Source organism: Populus trichocarpa, chromosome 4 (assembly GCF_000002775.5).
Source record: "Populus trichocarpa isolate Nisqually-1 chromosome 4, P.trichocarpa_v4.1, whole genome shotgun sequence".
NCBI lineage: Eukaryota > Viridiplantae > Streptophyta > Magnoliopsida > Malpighiales > Salicaceae > Populus > Populus trichocarpa.
This window is the reverse complement of record NC_037288.2, coordinates 4,020,210-4,032,233: the sequence shown is the minus strand read 5'-3', so window position 1 is coordinate 4,032,233 and position 12,024 is coordinate 4,020,210. Positions and strand designations below refer to the sequence as shown.

At 31.7% G+C, this 12,024-nt stretch overlaps 2 protein-coding genes across 2 annotated transcripts; both read left to right on the top strand.

Annotated features, from left to right (window-relative positions):
• Positions 1 to 519: 519 nt before the first annotated feature.
• Positions 520 to 1,447, top strand: LOC7470247 (glutaredoxin-C9). The gene has a single exon (XM_002305071.4). The coding sequence runs from the start codon at positions 721 to 723 to the stop codon at positions 1,180 to 1,182; it is 462 nt and encodes a 153-aa protein (XP_002305107.4). The 5' UTR covers positions 520 to 720; the 3' UTR covers positions 1,183 to 1,447.
• A 5,023-nt stretch (positions 1,448 to 6,470) lies between these two features.
• LOC7470248 (uncharacterized protein At2g39795, mitochondrial) lies at positions 6,471 to 8,010 on the top strand. Its single transcript, XM_002305072.4, has 2 exons — positions 6,471 to 6,834; positions 7,153 to 8,010. The coding sequence occupies exons 1-2, from the start codon at positions 6,583 to 6,585 to the stop codon at positions 7,720 to 7,722; spliced, it is 822 nt and encodes a 273-aa protein (XP_002305108.3). The 5' UTR covers positions 6,471 to 6,582; the 3' UTR covers positions 7,723 to 8,010.
• The last annotated feature ends 4,014 nt before the right edge of the window (positions 8,011 to 12,024 follow it).

Sequence of the window (12,024 nt, the reverse complement as noted above, 5' to 3'; positions counted from 1 at the left end):
CAAAATAAAAACAATTCTTTTATTTAAAAAAAAACTAAAAACGAAAAACGAGGACGACAACAACAACTAATACTAAACAAGGCATTAAATTCATATAGTTCCGTTTAGGGGCAGAGCCAGGGAAGGTTGGTAGGGCCTGGCCCCTGAAAAAAAGAAATTCTGGCTTTCCTTAGACAATTTAAAATTTTAGGGCCAAAACTAGTAAAAATTAAAAGTTTTGGTCCTCCTAGAAAAACCTTTTTTAATCTTGTCCCTCTAAAAGTATTTTCTAGCTCCACCCCTGATTTATTACAATTTTGTTACAGAATTATTAACGTCCATTTATAAGAGGATATATTCGGCAATTGTATGATCTTCTGCATCCAAGATTCCAAGTTGTCGAAGAAAGAATTTGGTTTTATTTTAATTAATTAATGTAAAAATTAGTTAACTATGATACAAGAACTCCTTGGCTAATCAGATATCAAGAAACAAGAAAGGGTCATGGTCAGGGAGATGTAGCAACTAGCTAGGAATCCGTCTACCAAGCTGTGATGTAAAACACGTCACCCACAGTCCCTGCCGTTGACGTGAGAGAGTCTTCTCATTTCCCCTGTCAAATTTCCCAATATAATGCCTCTCCATTCCCTCCCTCTCTTTCTCCACATGACAAGACAAATCTTCTAATTCCAATCTTTCAAATTTGTCACACTCGATCACATCGTCCATCAATCAATCCTCATGCAGGAAGCAATCCCATTTAGAGCCTACTCCCCGGCCACCACTGCCGGCAACCGGAGACTCCCGGGACGTGACTCCTGTGATCATGGTGGCGCTAATAGTACTAGTGCTGGACATGTGCTAATAGTGACCAATGGTCAAGAAAGTCATGTCCAAAAATTAGTGTCAGAGAATTCAATCGCTATATTTGGCAAGCGCGGATGTTGCATGTGTCATGTTGTGAAGAAGTTGTTACTAGGGCTAGGTGTCAACCCACCGGTCTTCGAGGTGGAAGAGAAGGAGGAAGATTATGTGATCAAGGCGTTATCAATGATTAAAGGAGGGAAGGATGCTGATCAAGTGCAGTTTCCTGTGGTTTTTGTTGGAGGAAAATTGTTTGGTGGGCTGGAAAGAATCATTGCTTCTCATATTACTGGTGAGCTGGTGCCTATCTTGAAAGATGCCGGAGCTTTGTGGCTATGACTATAATCTCTTCTCTTTCCTTTACTGTCTCTGATCATTTGAGGTGGGAATACAGGGCACCTTGTTGTCCTCTCTGTCTCTCTGGGTCTCTTGTTCAATTTGTGTGTTGATGGAGATTATGTCGAGGCTATAGCAAAAGGAAGACCTTGTCAGATGTAATTAAATCATAATTTTACTTCTGATGTTGATGTAGATTAACCATGTAACATTTCTTTGGAATATCATGATTATATGAAAGACTTGTATCTCTGATCATGGTATAAAATCTGTCTCCCTTAATTACATGTTTCATTTTCAACTTAGGACACATCTTTTCAGTTTCCATAGTTTGGTTTGAGCTCGTTGAGAGGTTTCACTTGTTCTTATTGTATCCCTTCTCTTCTTCTGCTCCACAAAATAAAATTATAGCCAGAGCTAGATGCCTGGGTTCCACAATCTTAGCCTGGACTGTAAAGTCATGTCTTAATATGTTTGTTAGATCAATTCAGTTCATATGCTTTGTCTCCCCTAAAATGAAATAATCAGACACGACATTATTAATTTATTCAATGGAAGATTGGTGTCGTCATTTTCTATCTTTAGGGACTTATTCTGGGAAGAAGGATGTTTCAATCCCATGTTTTCCCCTGGAAATTCCATGTAGATTTTTTCTCCTTGCAAGTAAACATTGGATATCCCAGGTCCCAAGCCATATATATTTGAATATATATAATTTGATGAAAAAACTAACCTACCCTTCCATTTATGTATTAATCTAACAAGTTGCTAATTGAATGCTCGTAGAAAATGGCATGTTGTTTTGGAAATTATAGAGCCGTATTGGAAAATATTTTGTAGCTGTGAAAAGCTGAAAGCAAACACAACATGCCTCCGGGATATTCTAAATTAAGGCAACGTAGAACTAGCTGTGCCAAACAAACTACGTGATCATGACTAATGTGCTATGGATAAAAACAAAAGAAAGAAAGGGAAAGGAAGCAGAAGAAGAAGAAGAAAAGGCAGGTGTATATTAGAAAATATCCAAAGGTTCCGAAAGTCTAACCATAAAATTCAGAAGCCCATATTAAGGATCCAGTAGAATTTGATAAAATCCCAACTTGACGACGACGTCCCATGTCAACATGCAGCCTGTGGTTCGTGTTTTTTTTTTTCTCTAATTGTTTTTGGATTTAGCTAGAGAGGAAGTGAGAAACTTCACCTAAAAGTGGGGGAATGGTAATGTGGTCCATTAAGTACGAGTATCTCAGGATTTGTTTGGTATTTCCATTGGCAGGCAAAAATAAAAGAGATAGGGATGGATCATCTTGGTACCCTTTGGGTTAATGCTCTCCATCACTTGGTGGGGCTCCATTGAATTCTAAGATAACAAAATTGTACCCACTATATATGCGAAGGTCAACTGATGACCCCGTTCCACTTTCATTTTATTTCCTATTAATTTGTTTTTCAAAAATATGCTGAAAATTATATTTTAAAGTGTTTTTAAATTAAAATATATTAAATAATATACTTTTTATGTTTTTAAAACTATTTTTAACATTAGCATATTAAAAAAATCTAAAAATATAAAAAAATTAAGAAATATCATTTCAAATGCATTCCCTTGCATCAGAGATCTGGGAAAATGCTGCGTTTTTTCTCACACGTGAGTGCTGAAGTTTAGAATAATTAGGATGAAATGAACGTAACCATGTCAGTTTTCCACGAAAGTGTTAAGAACATTGATTAGGGCAATAATCGATAAGTGTTAGAATTTGATAAAATCCCAACGTGACGTCCCATATCAATTTGCTGCAACGACAGCGACGATGTCACCTTCACTCTGATGGGGGAAATGGGCAATGGCAGCCACGCATGGATTTTAACCTAATGGAGGACTATCATGTTTTATATACACATGTAATTCCCATAAGTATCTTGTTCTAATCCACATTAATTTCTTTAAATAGAAGACACATAGTATTGGGAGCATCGCCCATGGAATATCTGCATATATATGGAATATCTGCAATAATGATATATATATATATATATATATATATATATATATATATATATTACCTTGATTCATTGGATAGACCTAATCCCCGTCGAGTGATTTCACTGTATTAATGATTAATTTGACAATCACAAGCGAAGTTCTCTTCTGTCTTGGCCTCCTGGTGGATGCACGAAAGTCAAATATTGTAGTGCTGCTATCAAAACAGTTGAATGCTGATGATTTTGATTATGCAGTTTTGGTCTTTAACTAACTATATAGTAATAGCGAGCTGTTGCGTGGTGGTTTCCAAAACTTATTTTCATTTCTTTTCTTAATGATTAGAATAGATATTTATAAAAATCTTCATAATTTAAATTTAAAAATATATATGCTTTTTAGTTGAAATTCTCTTTGCTTGTCGATGTGTTTTTGTTTTGATTGATGAAGATACTTATTTTTTATAAACAAAATGATTTTTTAAATAAAAGTTTAACGCAATTAAAATATGTATCCGCAAGAATGGAAATGATTTAAATTAAGGAATAAAAAAAAATTTCTCTACCCAAAAACCTCCTTCCTTATTCATTATCTTCTTTTTTTACAAAAACATTTTTTTAATTAAAATAATGATTCTTGAACAAAATCTTATGTAAAAATTCCAATCAACATAGTTATGTAAAAATGATTTTTTATTAATTTAGGTTTACATGTGTGTATATACTAATTAATTTAAATGAAATACATAGTTAATTAATTTGTTGTTATTTAACAATATATTTAATTTGTAACTTTTTTTTCCTTACAGGATACGTCTCTAGGACATGAGCCGAGTCCAATGGAACTGTTTGTAGAGACGCTCCACTAGTTTCAATGATTTGTCTGGTTTGAGTTCAGTATTTTTTTAAAATTTCTTTTTAGATTTTTTTTATATTTTTATCATTTGACATTGACTTATTGACCTATGAGCTTTGTGATTTATTCAACTTTTCTTTTGTGGGGTTATCCTCATCTCATATCTCGGGTAGCAAGTTAGTCGGGTTAACATGAGTTGGCTCGATTTTTTAAATTAATTTTTTATTCGGTTTTATCTTTTGCCATTAAATTATTGACCCTTGAGCGTTGTCATTTTTTTCACCTCCCTTTACGCAGAGTTATCCCAGATGTGGGATAGTCAAGCATCTCAGTGTCCCCTCCACAAATAAGCGGCACTCGATGGTGGTCGGAGTGGTGCGTGTTGCTTTTTGTTGTTTTTTTCTTTTTCCTTCTCTCCTACTTGATTTTCATATTGGCTTTAAAAAAAAAATCAAATCAATCCCTAGGGTTTGTTATACTTAAGGTTTCATCCTTATTCTCTTAATTACAAATTTTAAAATTTAAAATAATTTATGGAATAAAGGGGTTTTTTCAATTTCACTGGGTTTCCAGGGTTTATATTGTTTTGATATTTTTTCTCCAATGAAAAATATAATTGGCCCTATTTTAGTTTTTTATTAAATTAAATTTATTAATTACATCACTAACATTTAATTTGAGGCAATACTTGAAGAAATTTGTTTTTTGAAAATTTATATTCTTTATTTTTTTCTATTGAGTTATCCTTATATCGTATCTCGAGTCATGAATTCAGTAGGTTTATTAGGTTTAACTTGATCATTTTTTCATTGCTTTTTAATATTTTTAGATCACGAATTAATGATCATAATCTTAAATTATATATATGTTTTTTAAAATATGCATCTTCTTAATATTTTTATGTGATGAAAAAAATAAATACGCAGAAGTATATTTCTAAAGCTTGGCAGGATTAATTCCATAAAACTAAGTGGTCCCAGATATGTCTACGTACCTCCACGTCGAAATCAAATCTCTCATCGGAGACAGCTTGCCCCTCTTTCCAGCAAAACTACACGTATGTGGTTAACTATTACACGTAATCACTTAGCTCTTCGATTTGTCTCAATTTCTACAGTGACATGCCTTTTCAGGTTTCAAGTCATCGAGTCAATGTTTTGATTTGGGGTTGCTTTCAGAGATTTAAACAGTTCTAATTAACTAGATTCTCTCTCTCTCTCTCTCTCTCTCTCTCTCACTTTTTTAACACGTAACGGGTGGCTAGGCGCAGCAGCATTTATGGATTTATTTGTCTAGCTAGATTTAGGGTCGTTAATTGTGTTAAGAGGTACGCTGTGCAAGTTTAATTTCAAGGCAGGGTTTTTGCCCTATTTTGGAGGTAGTGGCTACTGGCTACTGGCTATAGCTTCTTCAAGCAACCCAGATTTCTAATGGTCCCTGGCAAAGAAAAATAATAATAATTATGAATCATAAATATATCTTCGGATGAAGACAAATGAATGAAAGAATCATGCAAATCAATGCTTGTATTGGATGGAGGTAATCAATGAAATCAATTATTGCAGTATCATAATTCAATTTCTTTTTATTTTATTTTGTAAAATCAATATCCATGCCCAAACTAATCTAACGTAGAAGAATCAAATGGGAAAAAAATAAATTTTGTGTTAAAAATGAAAAAAAAAAGGAAACAAAATAATAGAAATCCTGATAAAAATTAATTCAAAGGCTCCGAGCAAACAAAATAAAGCACCAACCTGGAGAGCATGCTTAAGAATCATATTCCATCAACCTCCAAGAAGGAGGCCTGATTCCATTTTCTTGGTCTCAGATGCTACAATATATGCTCCGGCGAACATAGCATGTATAGTATAACTTATACTATATATGCTATGAAGGCATGATCGATTTGTTAAAAACACTTTTTTTTGCATTTTCTAACATGAAACAAACACTATAATATTTGACAACAAAATATATTTTATTCTCAATTTATGAATAATGCTAATTTTAAGGAAAAAATAACTTTATAAAAGAGGAGACAATATCTTTTATAAAAACTAATGAATTGACATCAACTGATTAGGCTTTCAGGTTAGCGGTTATGTTTGGAGTTAAAATGTGTTTATTTTTGTGTTTAAAAAATATTTTTAATATTTATTTTTTGTTTAAATTTTATTTTTTAATTTTGGATCATTTTGATATGTTGATGTCAAAAACAAATATTTAAAAATTAAAAAACATATTATTTTAATATATTTTTAAATAATATTTTTAAAAACAAATAACACTATAATTTTAAACACCACCTTAATTATTCATTGGGCTCTAGGCAAGCCTTACAGGTTGGGCCTTTTTTTACATAGATCGGGCCTTATCTCACATGCAGCTTAGGCCCATGGCTGCAAAGTGGTGTTTTTTTGGGGGTGTCAGAAAATTAGAGCTCGTTTTACAACTTACAAGCAACATCAAGGAGAGATTCAGCGACGCCACAGTAACCCCAGAACACTCTATATAAAAAGCAGACTACCATTTTCCACCTACCCAGATCCAGCAACAACCTGGAAATGGCTTTCAACTCAGTACTTCGCAGAGCCTCCAAATCCTTCTTGCCTCTCGCTGTCCGCTCCGTTGGATCTCCCAGAACCTTCCCCAGAGCTATCCCCACCGTTATCTCCGTTGAAAACCGCACCACTCTACGAAACTTCCTTCCATTTTCACACTTCTCAACAGAGGTCGCCGCACAGAAGCCAACCGCCGATGACAATCTGATTCGAGTCCTTGAAACTGAGATCGATTGCACCGAGCAACCCCAAGATGTCAGTTTTTTTCTCCCTTTTTTTAACATAAATTATGAGTTTTGTTCTTCTTTTATGCTATGATTTTTGGTCAATCATGCTTAATTAACATATATCATCTAGTCTTTTAATTTTGTGGTTTAGAATTTTGTCAGCATAATACTCTGCTTTCTTTTCTCTGTTTAACTTGAGAGGAGTTTTACGTGTTGCCTCATTTTTATGTTCTTCTGTCTTTGAATTTTCAAGTTATGTGCTGGTAGAGAATAAATTCTAATGTCTTGATGAGAAAAGAAACATTTTTTAATTAAAAAATGTGTTTCGTTACTGACATCTAAACAGGGAGAGAATATCCCAAATGAATTTCCTTTCAAACTTGGAGATAATCCTGGAGGGAGGACCATTTCGCTAAATAGAAAGCTCCAGGATGAAACTATCAAAATGGAAGCTGACATGCCTAATGTTTCAATTGATGTTGATGATGCCAATGGCAATGTGAGTACTACCAAGGGAAGTGGTCAGTATATGGAGTCTGGTATCACTGCTTTCCGAGATGAGATCAGAATTGATAGCTTGTCAATTAAAAACGTTATTCCTGTTTTTTTCTATCTATTTGTGGGGGGGTATATGAAGGAACGAAAGAGTGGATTGAGGAATGAAAGCTCGAAGACTAAGAGAATCGTGCTTTTGCAAAGAATTACCGCAGCTTTGCTGATCCCTTTGATTATCATATACAAAAAAGTCTCTTCCATTTTCCTACCCAATCTCTTTTTATTCCGGCATATAAATGAAGGGATCAAAGAGATTATGGCAGATTACGTTCACCAAGAAATGACCCGAAATTGGATCTTGGTCTATTTGAGATTGTTCCTTTTAATTGTAATCAAAGATGTTTTCTTGTCTTTCGTTTAGCCCCACAACAACCTTCCTCTTCCTTACCTGTTTTAGTAGTGGCATCTACTTTCATTGTAATGCTCCTAAGAAAATTATGATGGACTTGCATTTCGAGGACCTGATTTTAAGTTTGTTTTCTCCGAGGACCGTTCAATCTCTTAATCACTGGCTGGTTTTTTGCTCGCTTCCGACATGGTTTTTCTTTGGCGGTGATTTGGATGAGAATTTCCATAATGGTCTCTTTTAGTTTTTAAGCTTTGTAAATGGTTGTTTCTAAGAAATAAAAAATGTGTGGCAGTTAATATTTGTCTAGTTTTATGTTAAAGTTACTTATTTGAGTTTTAATTATGTTATTTTGATATTTTCCTAGACTTGCGTTGTTTCAAATATATAATAATGATTTAAACCATATATCAAGATTTACTTGGTTTTTCTGTACCCTATCAAGTTCTGTACTTTCTTTGTAACTCAACATTTTTAAAGTGACGTGATTTGTATTTTTAGTGTGGTGAGTTATTCATACATGTGTTTTTTTTATTTGTATCTTAGAGTGATGAGTGAAAACTATTATTTATGAGTGACTTGTTACTTTGTGATTGATCGGTTGTTAAAATTTTTAAAATATAATTTTGACTTTACTATAAAAAACAAAATAAATTTGTATAATATATGATTTAAATAAAAAATTAAAGAAACAAAATTTTAAAAATAAAAATAATAAATTGATATGTTAACTCAGTTCAAGTGTTTATATATTATCATCAAAGTAAAATAAATATTTTTTTATGTTAAGTAAATAAATTTGATATTTCTTAAAGTTGAGAAAAATTGATAACATTACAAGTAAATTAATTTGACAAAACTCTCTAATTAATTTTTTATTATCTAAATAATTTTAATATTGAAAACAATTCTTATTCATTATTCATTCAGCGGTAGCTTTAGGAATAAATTGGAGACTTTAGGAAATGACAAGTTTATCCCCACTCCACTTGGGAGATTTTAGGAAATTAGAGTTTTCTCAATTTCTTTATGGAAATATCAAGATATGCCTTTTGCAAGCAAACCACAGATTGTGCTTGTTCTATTGTGTAGCAATTTATTTTGTAATGTTTTAAAACATTTATGCTCTAGATGAACCATATCCTTTCAGAATTCTCTACAAATATTAGAAAAAATTGATGATACAGTATCGTGCCCTATATTTACGTTTACATGAGTGTTCTAATTTATGCATGTCTCTTTATCGTGCTTGCTCTCGTGGAATATGTAAGAGATGACAACCATAGCAAAAGATTAATTTAAGTTATTTTTTAATTTTAGATTTATAATGTAAAAAAACATCTCAACCTCATAGTTTAAGTTTTAGGTGATGTTTCAAGATATGATTTATATTATTCTCTAACACACCCCCTTAAATGAAAGATTTTTGAACTTGAAATTTGTACAGACACAGATTACCTTGTACTTGATTTTTTTATCAAATAAACGGGGATGGTGAGATTCGAACTCGTGATCGTTTAGTTATCAAGACTCTGATACCAGGTCAAATAACCATCTCAGCCCCATAACTTAAACTTTTAAGTGATGTCTTAAAATATTATTTATATTATTCTTTAACACATAATAAAATCATAAATATGTTTAATTAGAAATAATTCTTGAATTAAATTAAAATTTGTTATAAATTTGAGTCAAAATGTTTTTTACACCCCTTTAAAAAATAATCTTAGTCATTTTTTTTTGTCCAAGTATTCTACTAGCTTAACTGCTTTTTTCATAACTTATTTTTTTTAAAAAAAAAAACTGTTGGATTATAATTCAAAGTTAAAAATCACTTCCATAAGTTTTCAGTTAGAATTTCACATAACCTTTTTTGACTTAATTGAAACAATCACTTCCATATACTTTTGCTGCTCTCTTAGAGCTTACATTATTCTCATTGATGATATTAGATCGATCTCTTAATTAAAAATATTCAACCAAGCTTCAAAACGCAGAAGTATATTTTTAATCTGTATTTCTAAAAAATTTAAAATTTTTTTTGTTAAAATTTAATATAGTTTGTACGTTTTGGATTGTTTTGATGTGCTGATGTCAAAAATAATTTTTAAAAAATAAAAAAACATCATTGATATATATTTTAACATGAAAAATTATTTGAAAAATATCCGCAACCACACTGCAAAGCTTGGAATGATTAATTTCATAAAACTAAGTGGTCCCAGATATGTCTACGTACCTCCACGTCAAAATCAAATCTCTCATTGGACCCAGCTAGCCCTTCTTTCCAGCTAAACTACACATACGTGGTTAACTATTACACGTAATCACTTGGCTCTTTGATTTTTGTCTTAATTTCTACGGTTATATGCCTTTTCAGGTTTCAAAACATTGAGTGGTATATGGTGTTTTTGAAAAAATATTTTTTATTAAAATTTTATTAAATAGTTTTTTTATATTTTATTTTTATCTTTAGTACTAACACATTAAAATTATAAAAAAATATTTAAAAAATATCAATTTAGTGTATTTTTCATATTAAAAACACATTTAAAAACAACTTAAACAGTGTTGCTAAACGGAGCATAAGATTATATAAGAAGAAAACAAGCAAAAGAATAATGATTTGCTCGATATGTTTTGATATGGGGTTGCTTTCAGATATTTAAATAGTTCTATTTTGAATTTTTTTTCCTTGTACTTTTTGAACACGTTTTGAGTGGCTAGGCGCAGCGTGAATATTGTTCTTGATAATATTTATGAACTTCCTTTTCTATTGAAGAATAATATTTTATGAACTTAATTGTTTAACAAGGACAGAAACTGAGGATCACCTGCAGCATTTATGGATTTATTTAGCTAGCGAGATTTAAGGATCGTCAGTTGTCTTAAGAGCAGAGCAAGGGAGAAAAATTATAAAATGAAAAATTTTAAAATATTTAAGAAATATTCTCTTATTATTTTTTATGTATATCTAATAAGTGGGGTCTTGAGCAATTTTCATTTTGTATTTAGGGTTTTTTTTATAGTAAAAACAATTTTTATTTTATAAAGCATAATTAACAAATATACTTTACTTATTTTTAGATTTTTTTTTAATTAAGTAGAGATATTGAGTCATTTTACATTTGCTAATATGATCTGGCTGACTCTGCTTAAGAGGTATGCTATGCAAGTTTAATTTCAAGGCAGGGTTTTTGCGCTATTTTGGAGGCAGTGGCTGTAGCTTATTCAAGCAACCCAGATTTCTATTAATGGTCCCTAGCAAAAAAAGAAAAAAGTTAATTATGAACATAAATATATCTTCGGATGATGACAAATGAATGAAAGAATCATGCAAATCAATGCTTATATTGGATGGAGGTAATCAATGAAATCAATTATTGCAATATCATAATTAGAAATTAATCAAGGTTTTAAACTAGCTATTAATTGGGGATTATGAATTACTTGTATGAAAATTGCTCATCTAACAGCCCGACCCAACATGCTGTATATTATTTGCTTTGAGTCTTACTACCCTCACGGTTTTGTTCCTGATGACGCGAGTTCACTTCTGAGCTTGACACCCCAAAACGCGTACAACATGTTAGCAACCAGTATTATTAATAAAATCAGCTATCAAACATTTACCCGTCGATGTGAGATATTACATCATACATATTCTAGACGAACCCAAGAACAAGTTGAGTCATTTTATTGATAGAAATTTCAATTTCACATTGGTATTAGAGCAGACAATTTTCTTGTATTGATCGAGTTTTTCTAATATAGCTTTTGTTTTACTGATTGATGACACAATTAATTATCCGTCGCTCTAACCCTTTATTTCCTTTCTCCCTTTGTACGTGAACTTAAAATGAAATTAGACTTATTTTAATTAGTTTTGATCACCCTCTCTAGTTTTCTCCAATATCCATGATATTGTCCTACTGAAAGCCTGGTGTGTCCTGAATTTTCCTTGCATATACGATCAGAATAACAGTATATATATATATATATATATATATATATATATATGGACCTATGGTTGATTATTACGTGAAGAATTAGCTCTTTAATTTTGTCTTTAATTAGACTCACATTACGTTAACTTGCATGGATAATGACATTATCACATTCACATGTTAACAGTTAAGTATGGAAAATGGGTTGCTTTCAAAATTTAAAAATCAACACATCGTGTGTTAGCTTGAATTTTCTTCTACCTTGATTGCACCTTCGGACAGTACTATTGGCACAATGTCATTGCATTGGTTATGGCGATATTTTCTACTTGATAATTTGTTTCTCGGCGTAAACTACAGAAAAAACAGG